Source organism: Pecten maximus, chromosome 6, assembly GCF_902652985.1.
Source record: "Pecten maximus chromosome 6, xPecMax1.1, whole genome shotgun sequence".
NCBI classification, from domain to species: Eukaryota; Metazoa; Mollusca; class Bivalvia; order Pectinida; family Pectinidae; genus Pecten; species Pecten maximus.
Window position 1 is genome coordinate 28,996,671 of NC_047020.1, and position 19,299 is coordinate 29,015,969.

The 19,299-nt window shown below is 39.2% G+C and overlaps 1 protein-coding gene across 1 annotated transcript in view; it reads left to right on the plus strand.

Annotated features, from left to right (window-relative positions):
• The window catches only part of LOC117329473, a 102,979-nt gene that overhangs the window by 62,653 nt on the left and 21,027 nt on the right, over positions 1-19,299 (plus strand). Inside the window, 11 exon segments of the mRNA XM_033887428.1 lie at positions 4,984-5,103; positions 5,662-5,795; positions 6,492-6,615; positions 6,617-6,712; positions 7,162-7,239; positions 11,870-11,977; positions 12,523-12,658; positions 13,198-13,385; positions 13,894-14,368; positions 18,296-18,481; positions 18,727-18,750. Of these exon segments, the coding sequence (XP_033743319.1) occupies positions 4,984-5,103; positions 5,662-5,795; positions 6,492-6,615; positions 6,617-6,712; positions 7,162-7,239; positions 11,870-11,977; positions 12,523-12,658; positions 13,198-13,385; positions 13,894-14,368; positions 18,296-18,481; positions 18,727-18,750 (1,669 nt within the window).

Below are 19,299 nucleotides of genomic sequence, written 5' to 3' on the forward strand. Positions count from 1 at the left end.
TGACCTATATTTATGTTATCCCTTGTCTGTACAGTGTTGACCTATATTTATGTTATCCCTTGTCTGTACAGTGTTGACCTATATTTATGTTATCCCTTGTCTGTACAATGTTGACCTATATTTATGTTACCCCTCGTCTGTACAGTGTTGACCTATATTTATGTTACCCCATGTCTGCACAGTATTGACCTATATCTATGTTGTCCCTTGTCTGTACAGTATTGACCTATATTTATGTTCTCCCTTGTCTGTACAATGTTAACCTATATCTATGTTACCACTTGTCTGTAAAATGTTGACCTACTATGTTATCCCTTGTCTGTACAGTGTTGACCTATATTTATGTTATCCCTTGTCTGTACAGTGTTGACCTATATTTATGTTATCCCTTGTCTGTACAGTGTTGACCTATATTTATGTTATCCCTTGTCTGTACAGTGTTGACCTATATTTATGTTACCCCTTGTCTGTACAGTATTGACCTATATTTATGTCTTCCCTCATCTGTACAGTGTTGACCTATATTTATGTTCTCCCTTGTCTGTACAGTGTTGACCTATATTTATGTTATCCCATGTATGTACAATGTTGACCTATATTTATGTCACCCCTTATCTGTACAGTGTTGACCTATATCTGTTACCCCTTGTCTGTACAGTATTGACCTATGTTTATGTTCTCCCTTGTCTGTACAATGTTAACCTATATATATGTTACCACTTGTCTGTAAAATGTTGACCTACTATGTTATCCCTTGTCTGTACAGTATTGACCTATATCTATGTTACCCCTTGTCTGTACAGTGTTGATCTATATTTATGTTATCCCTTGTCTGTACAGTGTTGACCTATATTTATGTTATCCCTTGTCTGTACAGTGTTGACCTATATTTATGTTACCCCTTGTCTGTACAGTATTGACCTATATTTATGTCTTCCCTCATCTGTACAGTGTTGACCTATATTTATGTTCTCCCTTGTCTGTACAGTGTTGACCTATATTTATTTTATCCCATGTTTGTACAATGTTGACCTATATTTATGTCACCCCTTATCTGTACAGTGTTGACCTATATCTGTTACCCCTTGTCTGTACAGTATTGACCTATGTTTATGTTCTCCCTTGTCTGTACAATGTTGACCTATATTTATGTTACCCCTTGTCTGTACAGTGTTGACCTATATCTATGTTACCCCTTGTCTGTACAGTTGACCTATATCTATGTTACCCTTGTCTGTACAATGTTGACCTATATTTATGTTACCCCATGTCTGTACAGTATTGACCTATATTTATGTTACCCCTTGTCTGTACAGTGTTGACTTATATTTATGTTATCCCTTGTCTGTACAGTATTGACCTATATCTATGTAACCCCTTGTCTGTACAATGTTGACCTATATCTATGTTACCCCATATCTGTACAGTGTTGACCTATATTTATGTTATCCCTTGTCTGTACAGTGTTGACCTATATTTATGTTACCCCTTGTCTGTACAGTGTTGACCTATATTTATGTTCTCCCATGTCTGTACAATGTTGACCTATATTTATGTTCTCCCATGTCTGTACAATGTTGACCTATATTTATGTTCTCCCATGTCTGTACAATGTTGACCTATATTTATGTTATCCTTTGTCTGTAAAGTGCTGACCTATATTTATGTTACCCCTTGTCTGTACAGTGTTGACCTATATCTGTCACCCCTTGTCTGTACAGTGTTGACCTATATCTATGTCACCCCTTGTCTGTACAGTGTTGACCTATATTTATGTTATCCCATGTCTGTACAGTGTTGACCTATATTTATGTTCTCCCTTGTCTGTAAAGTGTTTGCCTATATCTATGTTACCCCTTGTCTGTACAGTGTTGACCTATATTTATGTTATCCTTTGTCTGTACAATGTTGACCTATATCTATGTTCTCCCTTGTCTGTACAGTGTTGACCTATATTTATGTTATCCCTTGTCTGTACAGTGTTGACCTATATTTATGTTACCCCTTGTCTGTACAGTGTTTCCCTATATTTATGTTCTCCCTTGTCTGTAAAGTGTTTGCCTATATTTTCTCTTTATTGGTAACACTGAACTCTAAAGGTCTAATTAATTATTTGGAGATATGAGATGTTATCAGTGAATTTGTTTGGCAGAGAGAGAAAGCCTGAAACCTCTGTCATGTTGTGCTGGTGATCATATTAATCATAGACTCCGCGGGATGTATCATAGCTGAGGGATCAATCACAAAATTAATCTAGTGAAATAACAATAAATCCTTGTACATAAGAGCGCCACATATCAGATCATTACTCATCAGAACTTTCAACTATCTGTGTAAACTTGTCCCTCACATAAAAAAAATGTCCCCTGAACGATTTGGATATGGGACAATCTACTGTACATACCCTTTATAATAGTCTGGTGGAATAGACAGAAATCCTAACACCATAAACCTACTGTATGTCAGTGTGGTGGAATAGTCAGAAATCCTAACACCATAAACCTACTGTACGTCAGTCTAGTGGAAAGTCAGAAATCCTAACACCATAAACCTACTGTATGTCAGTCTGGTGGAATAGTCAGAAATCCTAACACCATAAACCTACTGTATGTCAGTCTGGTGGAATAGTCAGAAATCCTAACACCATAAACCTACTGTACATCAGTCTGGTGGAATAGTCAGAAATCCTAACACCATAAACCTACTGTATGTGAGTCCGGTGGAATAGTCAGAAATCCTAACATCATAAACCTACTGTATGTCAGTCTGGTGGAAGAGTCAGAAATCCTAACACCATAAACCTACTGTATGTCAGTCTGGTGGAATAGTCAGAAATCCTAACACCATAAACCTATTGTACGTCAGTCTGGTGGAATAGTCAGAAATCCTAACACCATAAACCTACTGTACGTCAGTCTGGTGGAATAGTCAGAAATCCTAACACCATAAACCTACTGTACGTCAGTCTGGTGGAATAGTCAGAAATCCTAACACCATAAACCTACTGTATATCAGTCTGGTGGAATAGTCAGAAATCCTAACACCATAAACCTACTGTTTGTGAGTCTGGTGGAATAGTCAGAAATCCTAACACCATAAACCTACTGTATGTCAGTCTGGTGGAATAGTCAGAAATCCTAACACCATAAACCTACTTTATGTCAGTCTGGTGGAATAGTCAGAAATCCTAACACCATAAACCTACTGTATGTCAGTCTGGTGGAATAGTCAGAAATCCTAACACCATAAACCTACTGTATGTCAGTCTGGTGGAATAGTCAGAAATCCTAACACCATAAACCTACTGTACGTCAGTCTGGTGGAATAGTCAGAAATCCTAACACCATAAACCTACTGTACATCAGTCTGGTGGAATAGTCATAAATCCTAACACCATAAACCTACTGTATGTCAGTCTGGTGGAATAGTCAGAATCCTAACACCATAAACCTACTGTACATCAGTCTGGTGGAATAGTCAGAAATCCTAACACCATAAACCTACTGTATGTCAGTCTGGTGGAATAGTCAGAAATCCTAACACCATAAACCTACTGTACGTTAGTCTGGTGGAATAGTCAGAAATCCTAACACCATAAACCTACTGTATGTCACATCTAATCCTTACCCTGAATATATACCAATTTTACTATGAGAGCCTTATGCCAACCTGGATCTTGCATTACTCGTAGAATAAGTTTTCATTCTGCCAACATCAAATCACTCCTGGATCAATCTGTGATCGGTGATGGAGCCTAAATCTAATTTGCTTGGCCCTTTTGGTTACTTTTTGCTGGCTGTAATCCAATCAACTCACAAATATTATTTCCTAAATACGTTACAGACGGCAAGGGCATCAGACGGGCAGTTCTAGTCGCCGTGTATCAGTAACGATCAACGTCAGCTATGGACTTTTTATTCATGGGATGCTGATAAAAAATGAATTTAGCTTTTAGTGGGTGTCATTATGGACATTTCATAGAGATGTTGTGTCATTATTTTACGTTACTAATCCCTACATTTTATATATGTAATTGGTATTATTTTTTTATTCAATTAGTGTAAAGATATTTTCTTGGTTCCTTAATTAGCTATTTATTCATCAGAGCTCAGTGTCTCAAGAGATATATATGTCATAAATGGTTACCTCAGAGTTTAGCTGTCCATTTCTGTTGACTGTATCGATACAGTGGTCAAAGCCTGTCGTATGAGTTATTGTGAAATTTCTCCTGACTTGTCACTGTTAATTTAGTCTCCACTGTTAATTTAATTGGATATGAAACACTCATGAAATGCTATCTCACAAGAAAAAAGATTTCCAATCGAACATTAGACATACCTTTGAGTATAGTTTGTAAAATAAGAGTGACACAACATTGTATGGCCATCTATAACTTGTCACTTTTCATTCTGATAGCAACTGATGTTTGACGGATATTCTTACATGAATAATGCCATATCACCAAAATCAATGAGGACCACAGGTCAAGGTCACTGTTACCTAAGATAAAACTAGAGTGACATTTATGGCTTGTACATGTCACTTTTGATTCTGATGATAAATTTATTCGGACGACCAGGTATTGATTGTTATATCATTTTTTTGTGTGAGAGTAACAGTATAAAGTTTTGTAAGAAAACAACACAATTTTGTGACATATACTCAGGTTGATAAGGACACATCCAAATCCTATAGTCCTAGGAAACATCATGGATTCTGATTGGCAGGGACCAATCAGGCTGTTACGTCTGATATGTGGGTCTGGTTTTGCTCCTACTTTGTGGTAAATACTGCTTATCAGATTACATAGAAAAAAACGATTCCTTATTTCCATTATTACTACAGCGGTACTGAAGGTCTTCTGATGTGGGGCCCCAACCCTGGCGCCGGTCTAGTGTGTATCATTGTGTAAGAAGTATTAAGATTGCATTTATTTATTTAGACCAGTGGCACATGACTGAAATTTTCAATATTTTTTAACAGATTGCAGCTCGACCAGGGGCTCGTCACTTCCGTTGTTTGTTTCGTGTGATGTTTGTTCCCCGCGATGCCTTTGATCTTTTGAATGAGGAGCCAATGGCATTTGAGTACTTCTACATGCAGGTAGGTGTCAGTGTCATGAATACATATATAACACATCAGGCACTCAACCTTACATAATTTGAAACTAAATGCTTATTGGAAAAAGCTTATAAAACTCTTAATGAGCTTGTTAGATAAATATATTATCAATTTCTTAGTCATCTGGCATGATTAGAGAACTATATCAAACTCTTAGTGATCTGGCATAATTAGAGATATAGATTATCAAACACTTAGTGATCTGGCATAATTAGAGAAATAGATTATCTAACTCTTAGTGAGCTGGCATAATTAGAGAAATAGATTATCTAACTCTTAGTGAGCTGGTATAATTAGAGAAATAGATTATCTTACTCTTAGTGAGCTGGCATAATTAGAGAAATAGATTATCTAACTCTTAGTGAGCTGGCATAATTAGAGAAATAGATTATCTAACTCTTAGTCATCTGACATGATTAGAGAAATATATCCAACTCTTAGTGATCTGACATAGATCTGACATAATTAGATAAATAGATTATCACAATGTAATAATATGATTGTAAGACACTGACTAGATGATATGTGGCTATGTTTCAGTGCTGTAATGATGTGGTACAGGAGAAGTTCCCAGAGCTAAAAGGAGAGACAGTGTTGAAGCTTTCTGCACTACAAATACAACAACATGCCATGCACAACAATGTAACAGGAAAAATCAACATTAAGGCGATAGAGTAAGTGTTCCTAATAAACAGAAGAACCCCTAAGTATGGTTGTCTCCCCTTATAAAACTGAAGTACCCCTATAAAAGTATGGTTGTCTCCCCTTATAAAACTGAATTACCCCTATAAAAGTATGGTTGTCTCCCCTTATAAACCTGAAGTACCCCTATAAAAGTATGGTTGTCTCCCCTTATAAAACTGAAGTACCCCTATAAAAGTATGGTTGTCTCCCCTTATAAAACTGAAGTACCACTATAAAAGTATGGTTGTCTCCCCTTATAAAACTGAAGTACCACTATAAAAGTATGGTTGTCTCCCCTTATAAAACTGAAGTACCCCTATAAAAGTATGGTTGTCTCCCCTTAAAAAACTGAAGTACCCCTATAAAAGTATGGTTGTCTCCCCTTATAAAACTGAAGTACCCCTATAAAAGTATGGTTGTCTCCCTTTATAAAACTGAAGTACCCCTAAGTATGGCTGTCTCCCCTTATAAAACTGAAGTACCCCTATAAAAGTATGGCTGTCTCCCCTTATAAAACTGAAGTACCCCTATAAAAGTATGGTTGTCTCCCCTTATAAAAACTAGGGTCGGTGTGACAGTGGAAAGAGTCTGAATTTGGTATACTAAGTAACATAGTGTGTTCGATATAACATTGTCTCACAGGAGTGAGGGATAGGTAAAACATAATTGTTATGGTTGTTTCACAGAAAAGAATGTGGACTGGAGAAGTTTGTGCCTTCCACACAATTAGAGAGTATGAAGGGTAAGGATCTACGTAAACTGCTCAGTCAACAGCTCAAAGTGAACCAGAACCTCACACCACCTGGCCAGAAAGCAGCTGTCAGCCCTACAGGCAAAGCTCCACTACGTAAAGATTGTCAGTGAACTTAAGACATTCGGTAGTCGTGTTTTCATGGTCACTCTGCTGGTAAGTCATCAATATTTTACACCACTTACATTGTTTACCCTTTAACCAAATATATGTTTGAGTAAACTGGTAAAATACGTGACATACCTTTCTTATTTAGAAGCTGTGAGTTGGACTATGTTACCCATTATTTCAAGTGTGATGTCACAATTTCATAGATTGGAACTTTGGTATGTTATAAATAGAATCTTATAATTGTTTTCATTTCAGATGGGATTCATGAAAGTCGGCAATACATTTCTCATTTTACTTTCTAGATGCTTTGTAAAATGAAAACTACTTTGACTTATTTCATGAATCTTTTTTAAATTGTAAACAAATGCAAGTATACTTATATCCTAAAGTTTTACATTTGCAATAAAACATAAGATTTCTGATATACACAGTAAGAAGTTGATATAGGGAAGAGAATTTATGGTGACTTATATATACTGTGTGTGCTTTTACAGGACCAGAAGATGGAGGCAATGGTTTTAGTGGGACCCAAGTCTGGGATCAGCCTCATAACCAACATCAAACGCTACACAGTGAGTTATCTCCCCTGAGGAATTATCAGTACCTTTGTTCTGTAGCATATACATAGAGGATATCTAAGTGTCTTCAGTAATACCAAATATATTTCACAAATGGGCCTAATATTTTGGAAAATTAGCCACAAGAGTGAAATATATTTGGTATTACTGGAGACACTTACATATTCTGACAGGTTTATTACATTTTTTTAGCAAATATACCAGGCCAGCTTTTAATATTCGCAATTGTCGTTAGAGTGTTTTGATTGGTCAAATCAGAGAAGTGATATTTTTCACTTTTATAGAATGAATAATTTTTGATATTTCACTGGTAAAATGTAATAAATATCTGTGGACAATGTATAGTATTTGACAATGTAATTTGTATATACCATGGTGTGTTGTGTACCCAGTGTAGGTTTCTGTGGACGATGTACAGTACGCGTCAGGTGGTATGGTCCCCAATCACCGCCACAGTGGCGAGGTCTAATCCCTTCCACTCACTCAGTCGGTGGCTTGTCGGTTGAAACACCGGCTGACACCGGCTCAAAACCCGAGTGTTCACCTGTTTACTGACACCGCGCGACACGGTGTGGAAGAGTGTTGGGGATTAGTGGAACAAAGGTCCTGATTCATGATTGACAGGTACACTGCCTGATACCGTGATGTGTTTGTTGGAACATACCTTGTCGTACAGTACAGGTACTCTGTAGCTTGACTTACATTTTGTACTTACAGTATCCAGAAACGTGATATATCTGATATACACGTCTCTGCAGTATCCCAGCCCGGTGTTGAGAAAACGGAGATATTTTTTTATGTAATGAAATCACGATCTATACTAGCGATACTACAGATGTATTGTGTTGTAAATGTACGGTACATATATACACTCCAAATTATGTACGTTTTTAGTTTTTAAATCCTAGCTAGATGAGTACCACAAATGTTTACCGGGAAATCGAGAAAACAAAACACTGTAACATTTAACGATATTTTGTCGCCTTGGTGTTTGTGTTATTTATAGCAATATTGTGATTGGAGCGCGAGCGAGTAAATCCCGCTCGGCTTTCGATTGACTTTGAAGTAAGTCTTGAATGATTAATATAATAATAACTTAACTAAAACAAAAAAAAAGCATCTGACACTTCTGTCTGTTTATGCCCCCATTGAACACTATACACCTGGTCTATCGTAACACTACCATCACAAAGAATCCTGGATCTCAGAACAACTAAACTAGTATCATGAAATCTGAGACGTATATATCCTGATATACACAAGTCTCTGATGAAATGTAACTAAACAGTTTGAACATCCTTTCGTAATATTCCGAGGTGGCATATTGAACAGAAAATATGTTATCGGTACTAGTGTATCGAGTGTGCTGACTTAACGTACATGTACACTTATAATATGTATAAGAGCCACGATATAATTATTACAATTTGACAGTTTGAGTATGAGTAGAGTTTTAAAGTAATTTTTTTTCCGAATGTTAAATAAACAAAGAGTTGTCATGGTATCATTATGAAAACTTGATGAAGCCATATATGCTCATGACCGCCTTTTTACTACCGGACGCTAATTATATAATTAGTATATATTAACCCATGAATCCAGACACGACCGCGGCTCTATCACACGCCTCGGTTAGTTCAATGTACAGGCAGATACAATGTACGTATATTGTATATTTACATAGATTCATATTAATTTCTGGTAAACTAAAAAAAATATTTGGACGTATTACCAGAAACGCGTATTAGGGATAAATAAAATCGCTATTTACCCGTACAACTGGTGCATGGCTCCTTTTATTTGTGACCAGTCAAACATATCCCTGATCGAAAAGGCCTTGTCCCCCATCACACACACGAGCACAGGTAACTCGGTCTTTGCTCATGAGGGTATCACTTCGGGGCAAATAGAGAGCTACTTATCTCTGTTATATATGTTTCTGGTATTACAAATTGAAGCACCTTTTCATCAAAATTTTTGATTTGTTCACAAGTTAAGGGAAATGTGTGCAATTAAAAAAAATTAAGAACACAAACGATACATTTTTGTTAGCGCGGCATGCATCAATAACTAGTTGAATATCGTTTTGATACAATACGGAATACGAACTTAAATATTTACATTTGCGCTGCATTGTCGCTATATGAACCAACTAAAGTCTGATTCGGTTCACGAGACTAAACCCAAACAAGTATTAAAATGAACGTGCGATGAAAGTAAATAAAAAAAATGGCTTAGCTGATAATAATTTTCTGGTTATGGGTGCTGATGTTTCTATAAGATATAAGTAAAAAGAGTATTTTATTTATTTTTGAATTATGTTTGCGGATGTAATACAACGTGAAGATATGTGACACGTTTCGCTCTGATGCGTTGATTGACACTCACTGCACCATTTGTGGGCGTGGTTTTAGAATCATGGATTGTGATTGGTTCGTAGCGTTGACAATATTACTCTTGTCAGCGATCAAATGTTTAAAACATAATTATGGTTACACAATTCAAATCAATACCATTTGCTCACCCTTGAATCGATATACAAATTCTTTATTACATTTACATGTACATGTGTATAAAGCATTAGAGTTTGTACTGCAAGACGAGGTTCGGGCGTTTTGTGTGGCGTGATGCGATGGAGACAGGTACGAAAACTCTATGAGTTAGTGCTTGTTTTAAAAACACCAGAAATATTTTGTCTAAATTGATAATCATCCCACGTACTGATGCCTTACTAGGTATACTTGTGATAATTGACGTCCGTGAGAGTAATAGCAGCTAGGACACAAGTTCGTTGCCAATTAATAAAAATTACGTTTGACTTCATGATCATTCAGCAAATCTACGGCTATACTGTATTTTACGTTTTCTCAAAATGCGAAGGAGCATGTAAATGAATTGTTACATGGTAAAACAATCAGTACAGGTAAAGGTGAAAGGTCGCAAAACTCTGACCACGACCACGTCTCCAGCTGTGAGTCTTCACACCTTTTCCTACGATCTTAATCCCCTACACTCGCCAGGTCCCGGCCGGTGGTGGCCGGTGGAAACACCCGAGTTGAAACACGGGGTGTACTTAATCCCCTACACTCGAGTGACACTCGCAACCCTGAGGGTGAAAGAGAACCATAACACCTGACGCGTACTGTATAGTATTTGACAATGTATATATCACAGTGTGTTGTGTACCCTGTGTAGGTTTCTATGGACGATGTATAGTATTTGACATTGTAATTTGTATATACCATGGTGTGTTGTGTACCCTGTGTAGGTTTCTATGGACGATGTATAGTATTTGACAATGTATATATCTCAGTGTGTTGTGTACCCTGTGTGTTGTGTACCCTGTGTAGGTTTCTATGGCCACTGTATAGTATTTGAAAATACAAATTTTCTCTTCAGAACTAAATTAATATCCCAGTATTTGTAGTAATGGAGACAGAGGATTGAATCACAATGTAGACATTTTATATAGTGGCCTTGAGACAAACATAATAAATTACTACTAGATTCTTCAATCATTGAGCTATCCTAATGCTAAAGTGTTGGTACTAGCTTCATCAGATAGCCTTGTGTTCACAGGTTGATCAAGTTATCCTGTTTAAAAGACAGGGTAATCATATTATACATAACCAAGTCCATCTGGTATAGGTACCGTTACGTAACGTTACATAATAATTAAAATTACATTATATCCTATTGTCTTTTCGGGGCATAAAAAACAAGGGAGGTAATTCAGTAGAATTGGAGAATTTGGAAGAGAAAGACATTTCACAAAGTGTGTATGCCATTTTGATAAGATTAGGTGCAAGAATAATGATCTTTTATCCTCCAATGATATTTTTTTTTACAGAATATCGCACCTTGACTGAAATTAATTGATCTCTTACACAAAAATATATTTTTTTAGGTCACCTGAGACAAAGTCTCAGTTGAATTATTGTGATCGCATTTTGTCAGCGCGTGCGTCGTAAACAATTTACATTTTCAACTTCTTCTCAATTACCAACAGGCCCAGAGACCTGATATTGGGTCTGTAGCATGATGGGATGAAGGGCTACGAAGTTTGTTCAAATGGATGACCTTGACCTCAAGGTCACAGGGGTCAAATATGCTTAAATCTTTGAACGACTTCTTCTTGATAACCAAAAGGCCCAGAGACCTGATATTGGGTCTGTAGCATGATAGGATGAAGGGCTACCAAGTTTGTTCAAATGGATTACCTTGACCTTCATTCAAGGTCACAGGGGTCAAATATGCTTAAATTTTTGAACGACTTCTTCTTGATAACCAAAAGGCGCAGAGACCCAATATCAGGTTGAAGCATGTTCAAATGGATGACCTTGACCTTTGTTCAAAGCCACAGGGAGCCAAATGTGCTTACATATATCAAAACTCAGTTGACCGTTAAGGCCCAGGGGCCTCTTGTTTTCTTTTAGTATATCTTCTTTTTTTTCTGTGAGTTTGATCAAGATGTTCTTCCATATACCTCACAGGGATATTTTATTTTGTCAACAAATGACATTCTATAATCATAGTTATAAAAATGGGTTGAATTCTGTCAAATAGCAGCTGAACTCGAACTTTCTTTACTCCGGATTATAAACACAATGGATGTCATTTATAGTTATCCATGCTGGCCGACTTCAGTGAGATCGAGAAGATCAAAGTTTCCAAGGAGAAGGATAATAACATGCAGAGAGTAGAGGTCACTGTCAAAGGCAAGGAAGCTGGGGTAAGCCTTTGTCAAGTTTCAGCTAGATTTAATGATGTCAAAATCAAGTAGACTGTATATTAACTTGTAGACTGTGTGACATTCCAGACCATCTCTGTTCAACAATGTCTGTTAGGTCCAGATTGTCATCGACTGGAGGATTACACTAAAGTTGTGGGATAATACATACCAAATAAAAGAGGTTTAAACATATCACAGGCATTTGGTTGTCTCTTTGTCTAGAGCTGGTAAAATATTACAAAAATAAACGATGCAAATTCACTGCTCTTTTGCTAGAAAGGCAGTAGGCACTATTGATTATTGTCGGTATTACACGAGAAGTCTTCTAGGAATTTTTTTTTGATATTTTGATGTTGCTGCGCTGGGACATCAACATCAAGTTTTACACATAAAATGCTAATAAATCTAGTAACAACTTTGTGTGTATGGTCCTTTTAATTATAGAGCTAGACTACATAAAAGTGAGTTATTGAGGTTTTGTGATAGTACTTTTTCCATGATTGCAGTCTCCACAAAATTTTACATGCTTTCACTTAATCCACTAGATGCTAAACCTCGGCCTGCTGAAAGATGATGTTCAGAACTTTGTTGGAATTGTGGAGGGATACTATCGTATTTTTGTGGACACAGATGCCTGCCTAGTGGAGAAACCTGCCAGCAAACAGACAGGCGACCCTGATGGTCAGTTTAGGGTGACCGTTATACATATTATTTATATGGGGAGGGAGTTTTGAACATAAAGGTCAAATAGGCCTATAGCTAGTTAAGTATACACTAAAATATGGAGATATCAAGTTTGACTGTGGTGATATTCTGGTGTATCTGTTTTGATTTTGGATGATACTCTGATAAATTTTGAAGAAAAACCTTTCAGACAGAGTAAGCTAATTATTGATGTGATAGTAATATTCTCTTTGTTCTTTACATCCTTAAATGGCCATAGATGTTAATAGGATGATAAAGCAATACAAAACCAAGCTACAGTTCTTTACCATCCTTAAATGACCGTAGATGTTAATAGGATGTTATACAATACAAAACCAGGCTGTAATAGTTCTTTACATCACTCATACCCATGTAGGAGATACTGAACCCTCCATAACACTTGGCCTTATCCTCCTTTAATTGTTTCGATTGGTTCCATATAAGTGCTTCCTTTGTACATAATTTGCATGGTTTAGGGATTAATGGTCATATTCTGTTGATTTTGACTGTTACAGTACCCCCCTACACCAGTAAACATAAAGTTCTAACCACTCCATGGAGTTATCCGGAAGACATTGTATCACAGACTTTGACGGAACAAATCACCGAGAACGAACGCCTCATTGACCTCTGTCAGGGACCACCTGCCTACGAGGATGATGAGGAATACATCAATCGCATCAAAATTGACCTCGGCATTAAGGTAGGACTGATCACTCCATGACAATAGAAGAATTACAACCATGAATGTAGGGAGGATAACTCTCAATGAATGTATGGGAGATCACTCTCTATGAATGTAGGGGAGATAATTCTTAATGTAGGGAGGATAACTCTCAATGAATGTATGATAGATCACTCTTAATGCAGGGGAGATAATTCTTAATGTAGGGGAGATAACTCTCTATTAAGGAGGAAGATATTCCCTTTTGTGTACACTGTAGCTAATCTGAATTGTCAAATTATAATAATTTTGATAATAAAAAATTTAATTTCAGTTGACCCATTGAGACTATTTTCAAAGTATCTGCATGTCATAGACACTCAATAAGTAAGGCACCTAATGTGAAGTGTATTATAATTTAACTATGGACTGTGTTTCTTTAAGAATAAAATTCTGTCAATGGATAATATATTCTTTTGTCATAAGCTAAACAATTCATTTAGGTTACAAAAAACAATAAAGATTTTATGATACATAACATTTGTAGAAGGGTGAGGTGAATGAAGACGATGCAGTTATCTCCCTTGTGGAAGAGCAAGGAACTGACTTGGTGGATGGAACGGAGACAAGTATCAACAAAAGTGTGATAATAATAGGAAAGAGACCTGAAAATAATAACAAGGCCATACGCCGACAGGGGCCCCAGGAAGGGGGAGATATTCCTAAATCAAAGAAACCCAAGACATCCATTCCTGAGTTAGGACAGAATGGACATGTGTATCATAATGGTGATATTTATGATGAAATCCATGACCAAAAAACAGTTGTCAGTGGTGATGAACTCTCCGATACGGACAGTGGGGTGGAGTCGGAGAGAAAGATAACCCTGGAGGACCCTCCTACTCCTGAGTCTGGGGTTCCTGGTGGGCAGGGTGACCAAGGAGGTAGTGATACGGACAGCTGGGGCACACCTGTAAATAATCCTGACAAAGGTAGAGCACAGCCGCAATCACTCCCTATATGTGAGTACTAATCCACACTGCACTGTAGGATTTATTGTTACAGAAGGACAGAGTGTGTCATTATAGGTATATTTAATTACATTAAAGGGTATTTACTGTAGTGGGGTACAGGGAGGGGTGTGTCACTGTAGTGGGGTACAGGGAGGGGTGTATTACTGTAGTGGGGTACAGGGAGGGGTGTATTACTGTACTGGGGTACAGGGAGGGATGTATTACTGTAGTGGGGTACAATGAGGAGTGTGTCACTGTAGTGGGGTACAGGGAGGGGTGTATTACTGTAGTGGGGTACAGGGAGGGGTGTATTACTGTAGTGGGGTACAGGGAGGGGTGTATCACTGTAGTGGGGTACAGGGAGGAGTGTATTACTGTAGTGGGGTACAGGGAGGGGTGTATTACTGTAGTGGGGTACAGGGAGGGGTGTGTTACTGTAGTGGGGTACAGGGAGGGGTGTATTACTGTAGTGGGGTACAGGGAGGGGTGTATTACTGTACTGGGGTACAGGGAGGGGTGTATTACTGTACTGGGGTACAGGGAGGGGTGTATCACTGTAGTGGGGTACAGGGAGGAGTGTATTACTGTAGTGGGGTACAGGGAGGGGTGTGTCACTGTAGTGGGGTACAGGGAGGGGTGTGTCACTGTAGTGGGGTACAGGGAGGGGTGTGTCACTGTAGTGGGGTATACGGAGGGGTGTATCACTGTAGTGGGGTACAGGGAGGAGTGTATTACTGTAGTGGGGAATAAGGAGGGGTGTATTACTGTAGTGGGGTACAGGGAGGGGTGTATCACTGTAGTGGGGTACAGGGAGGGGTGTATCACTGTAGTGGGGTACATGGAGGTGTGTATTACTGTAGTGGGATACAGGGAGGGGTGTGTCACTGTAGTGGGGTACAGGGAGGGGTGTGTCACTGTAGTGGGGTATACGGAGGGGTGTATCACTGTAGTGGGGTACAGGGAGGGGTGTATCACTGTAGTGGGGTAAACAGAGGGGTGTATCACTGTAGTGGGGTACAGGGAGGGGTGTATTACTGTAGTGGGGTACAGGGAGGGGTGTGTTACTGTAGTGGGGTACAGGGAGGGGTGTATTACTGTAGTGGGGTACAGGGAGGGGTGTATTACTGTACTGGGGTACAGGGAGGGGTGTATTACTGTACTGGGGTACAGGGAGGGGTGTATTACTGTACTGGGGTACAGGGAGGGGTGTATCACTGTAGTGGGGTACAGGGAGGAGTGTATTACTGTAGTGGGGTACAGGGAGGGGTGTGTCACTGTAGTGGGGTACAGGGAGGGGTGTGTCACTGTAGTGGGGTACAGGGAGGAGTGTGTCACTGTAGTGGGGTACATGGAGGTGTGTATTACTGTAGTGGAGTACAGGGAGGGGTGTATCACTGTAGTGGGGTACAGGGAGGGGTGTATTACTGTAGTGGGGTACAGGGAGGGGTGTATTACTAGTGGGGTACAGGGAGGAGTGTGTCACTGTAGTGGGGTACATGGAGGTGTGTATTACTGTAGTGGGGTACAGGGAGGGGTGTATTACTAGTGGGGTACAGGGAGGGGTGTGTTACTGTAGTGGGGTACAGGGAGGGGTGTGTCACTGTAGTGGGGTACAGGGAGGGGTGTATTACTGTATTGGGGTACAGGGAGGGGTGTGTCACTGTAGTGGGGTACAGGGAGGGGTGTATCACTGTAGTGGGGTACAGGGAGGGGTGTATCACTGTAGTGGGGTACATGGAGGTGTGTGTCACTGTAGTGGGGTACAGGGAGGGGTGTATTACTGTAGTGGGGTACAGGGAGGGGTGTATTACTGTAGTGGGGTACAGGGAGGGGTGTGTCACTGTAGTGGGGTACAGGGAGGAGTGTGTCACTGTAGTGGGGTACAGGGAGGGGTGTATTACTGTAGTGGGGTACAGGGAGGGGTGTGTCACTGTAGTGGGGTACAGGGAGGAGTGTGTCACTGTAGTGGGGTACAGGGAGGGGTGTATCACTGTAGTGGGGTACAGGGAGGGGTGTATTACTGTAGTGGGGTACAGGGAGGGGTGTATTACTGTAGTGGGGTACAGGGAGGGGTGTGTCACTGTAGTGGGGTACAGGGAGGGGTGTGTCACTGTAGTGGGGTACAGGGAGGAGTGTGTCACTGTAGTGGGGAATAAGGAGGGGTGTATTACTGTAGTGGGGTACAGGGAGGAGTGTGTCACTGTAGTGGGGTACAGGGAGGGGTGTATTACTGTAGTGGGGTACAGGGAGGTGTGTATTACTGTAGTGGGGTACATGGAGGGGTGTATTACTGTAGTGGGGTACAGGGAGGGGTGTATCACTGTAGTGGGGTACAGGGAGGAGTGTGTCACTGTAGTGGGGTACATGGAGGTGTGTATTACTGTAGTGGGGTACAGGGAGGGGTGTGTCACTGTAGTGGGGTACAGGGAGGGGTGTATTACTGTAGTGAGGTACAGGGAGGGGTGTATCACTGTAGTGGGGAATAAGGAGGGGTGTATTACTGTAGTGGGGTACAGGGAGGAGTGTATTACTGTAGTGGGGTACAGGGAGGGGTGTAACACTGTAGTGGGGTACAATGAGGTGTGTATTACTGTAGTGGGGTACAAGGAGGGGTGTATTACTGCAGTGGGGTACAGTGATGGGTGTATTACTGTAGTGGGGTACAGGGAGGGGTGTATTACTGTAGTGGGATACAATGAGGTGTGTATTACTGTAGTGGGGTACAGGGAGGGGTGTATTACTGTAGTGGGGTACAGGGAGGGGTGTATTACTGTAGTGGGGTACAGTGAGGGGTGTATTACTGTAGTGGGGTACAGGGAGGGGTGTATCACTGTAGTGGGGAATAAGGAGGTGTGTATCATTGCAGGTATATCTAAGAGCTGTTTTACAGTTCGGTCGGGAAGGTTGACATATTTTGTACTGGTCACATATTGCACTCTCTAACCCAAATATATTGCTTTATATGACAGATATCTAACAGAGTCACGATCATATTTATTTGTAGGTTTCAGGAAGATTGCTTTAATAACTGAAAATATTGTCTTTCCTGCTTGAAGCCTTGAAGAGTTTTCTAAATCTCAATACAGCAATTGAATAGAAATACAATTATAACCAAGACAATTGATAAAGCTCACAATGACCCCCAAGGAGCCCAACTCTTCAGCAATATATGTTTATGGTCATTGCCGTTCAAGTGAAATGCTACTCTCCTTTCCAGTAAATCATGATAACATGCTTAAATACAGGTCTCAGAATCACAAATCATCTTCTGTTATTTAACTACATTATCTCCGATGGTTGGCACCAAGTTTCCTCTGTGAACTTAATTAAGTTTCCCCAGATACATTACCATGACTAATACCAAAATCTAATTCATCTGGGTTCTCATGTGGTTCAATACAAAACAGGATATGATTGGATGTGTAATTTAAGGCTTGAAAACAATGGAATATTGTTTGGTTTAATGTATTGTTTATCTATCACGAAATGGTTTCTTATATAGTACCATACATATAAAATAATTCCTCTCCCCTAGTGGAAAAGTAAAGTACCATATTTATCCCTAAATAAACTCAATTCCTTAATGTACAAAAGTTCTAACACACACACACACACACACACACACCCTTATCCCTAGTATAAAAGTTTAGTACCATATTTATCTTCTAATAACCCCCTCACCTAGTGTTTAAGTTTAGCACCATATTCATCCTCAACTAAGCCTCCTCACTCAGGGTAAAAGTTTAGTATTAAAGTTTAGGGAAGGGCTTTAATTTGTGAATCACTTTTAACTTACTATTTAAATTATTTTTTCTTCAAAGATGAAGAATGGGGCTTATTTGTCGGCAGGAGCTTATATGGAATTGATCCTAATCAATGATACCCCTATGTATCTATGCTTGTCTTTCAGCTCCACTGTTCCTTTTTATCTTACAGTTGATGGAGAGAGTTTTGGTCTTCATAGTCCAGATGTGTTACCTCGGTCTGAGTCTGATTTCCAGGCGATTGCCTCAAGCTTTGGGTTGCTAAGTCCTGATAAGATCCCACCAGGAATAGAGGAAGGAATTCTTGATCCTCGCATGTTTTCTCAGCGCCAGCTTTACATAGATCCAGATATCATAGGTAAGGGCAGGTCACTGCTGATCTTCACATTAATTCTCATTGTCACCGAAATTAATCCTGATATAATTGATAAGGGGAGATCACTGTTTATCCTCACATTTTTCCAGTGCCATCTATATTAATTCAGATATAAAGGGGAGATCACTCTTTATAATGGAAAGTTATGTAAATGTAGAGCTATGGTAGATTGAATTTTCTTTTCTGCTCAGTTGATAGAATATGACATGTTCACCATTTTGTTTTAGCTTCATGTAAATCTGAAATGATTGGTAAGTTTCTGGATGCATCATCTATAAATACAATATTTATTTTTTTATTAATCCATTTCTTTGATTTTGCCTGCCAAAGTGAAGTTACTTCTATCTAATAGTACTTCCAGACCATTCACAGATACACAATATCATGGAGTGCCTCCAGCCCAATCACAAACACATGGTGGTTATGTAGCAATAAGAACACTGATTTCTGTCCCAACTTCAGTTCTGTTAGTTACCCCTGTTTTCTAATTGCTGTGACCCCCTCCTTTCTCCCAATCAATGACTTTTTATTCATTGTTTCCTAAGAAGTTTAACCTAAACCATTTAAAGTTGAGGGGCATTGTGAGTGATTGAAGAATTTGCTTTTCTGTAAAATGTATTATATCAGACAAGTTGCTAGTATGGAGAGCTATCATGCTTGTTCAGATAAATTTGATTTAACTTAATTTATCACTTGATTACTTAAATTGATTACAAACAGATGTCAACACTATTTGTCGAAGGTAAAGCAGGTGCTTTGTACCTTTTGTATCCATATTTCCAGGTTATTTCCATTTGAGA